Source organism: Chinchilla lanigera, unplaced genomic scaffold (genome assembly GCF_000276665.1).
Source record: "Chinchilla lanigera isolate Chin_1 unplaced genomic scaffold, ChiLan1.0 scaffold00112, whole genome shotgun sequence".
Lineage (NCBI taxonomy): Eukaryota > Metazoa > Chordata > Mammalia > Rodentia > Chinchillidae > Chinchilla > Chinchilla lanigera.
Window position 1 is genome coordinate 4,083,578 of NW_004955513.1, and position 1,237 is coordinate 4,084,814.

At 50.9% G+C, this 1,237-nt stretch overlaps 1 protein-coding gene across 1 annotated transcript in view; it reads left to right on the top strand.

Annotated features, from left to right (window-relative positions):
- Positions 1-166, top strand: part of LOC106147038 (major allergen Can f 1-like) — a 4,683-nt gene extending 4,517 nt beyond the window's left edge. Inside the window, exon 5 of the mRNA XM_013506578.1 lies at positions 10-166. Coding sequence (XP_013362032.1) covers positions 10-166 — 157 coding nt within the window. The remainder of the gene's footprint in view (positions 1-9) is intronic.
- The last annotated feature ends 1,071 nt before the right edge of the window (positions 167-1,237 follow it).

The following is a 1,237-nucleotide window of genomic DNA, read 5'->3' on the forward strand; positions in this document are numbered from 1 at the left end:
CCCCTCCAGGTCGGCAGGACTGCAGCTTCTCTCACGCCTGCCCCGGCTTCTGACCTCATACACCACCCTGAGACCTGTCATTACATGGGCCGCCCACACAGTCCAGGATAATCGTTCCCCTCCAGATCCTCAGCTGAGGCCATCTGCAGAGCCGCTTTCGCCATAAAAGGCCACACATTTGATCAATACGGTGGCCAAAAAATCAACAGGAAATCCTGGGGAGCAGTGGTTGCTAAACAGAATCCAGCAAAGGGAGCCAAGCACGGTGGCACACACCTGTAATCCCAGCACTCAGGAGGCTGAGGCAGGAAGATCGTTATGAGTTTGAGACCAGCCTGGGATACAAAGTGAGCTGAAGGCCAGCCTGAACTGCATGGCAAGACTTTGTCTCAAAAAGACAAAAAACAAAACAAAACAAAACAAAGAATCCAGCAAGGGGAAGCAATGAGGGTAGGGACAGCATCTTCCCACAGCTTCTTCACCAATCAGTTGAGGGTTCCTTTGCTCAATTCAGATAGAAATGACACAATAGCACAGTGCAGCTCTGCTACATCACTGGGGCAGCGGCTGGTCCCTGGAGCTCTTCAGGGTCAACAGCCCCTACTGTCTATAGTTTTTTAAGTGGCTGCTCTGTCCATACTACTCAAGATTTCCAGGACCTTCTGAGCCACAACTACCAGAGAAATAACACACAAGGGATCAACAGCCCTACCAGAAGCAGGCTACAGAGGTCACTGGAGAAGGCTCTCCCACACCAGCCCACAAAGTGCAAGAGGAGTGCTGCTCCACCACAGCCTGCGACTGGTCCACATTCCAGTCTGTGATTGGTCCAAATTGGTCTAAACTAAAAGCTTACCAATCTGAGCCTATTGGTTGCTCCAAGTTCAATTTTACTGCTGGGTTCAAATTCCAAGGCAATGAGGTCAGGACTGACACCTCCAAGAGTCAGGGTTAGAGGATTCCAGGATGCTGTAGCATTACAGCAGAAAAATGAAAAGGCTGAACTCTATTCTAGAAAATTCACATAAATGGACTCACACAACATATGGTCTTTTAAGAGAGATTGAGAGGCCCTGGAGGGAGGGCCCCCGGCGCACGGGGAGCCATGTGGCTGAGAGCGCTGTGGCGCGCCAGCCTTCAGGCTGGCCGCTACTGCTCAGTTGAGAACTATCATGACACAAAGAAACAATGACACAATTGGCCCACCATGCACCAGCTGCAGATGCCCACCTAAGGA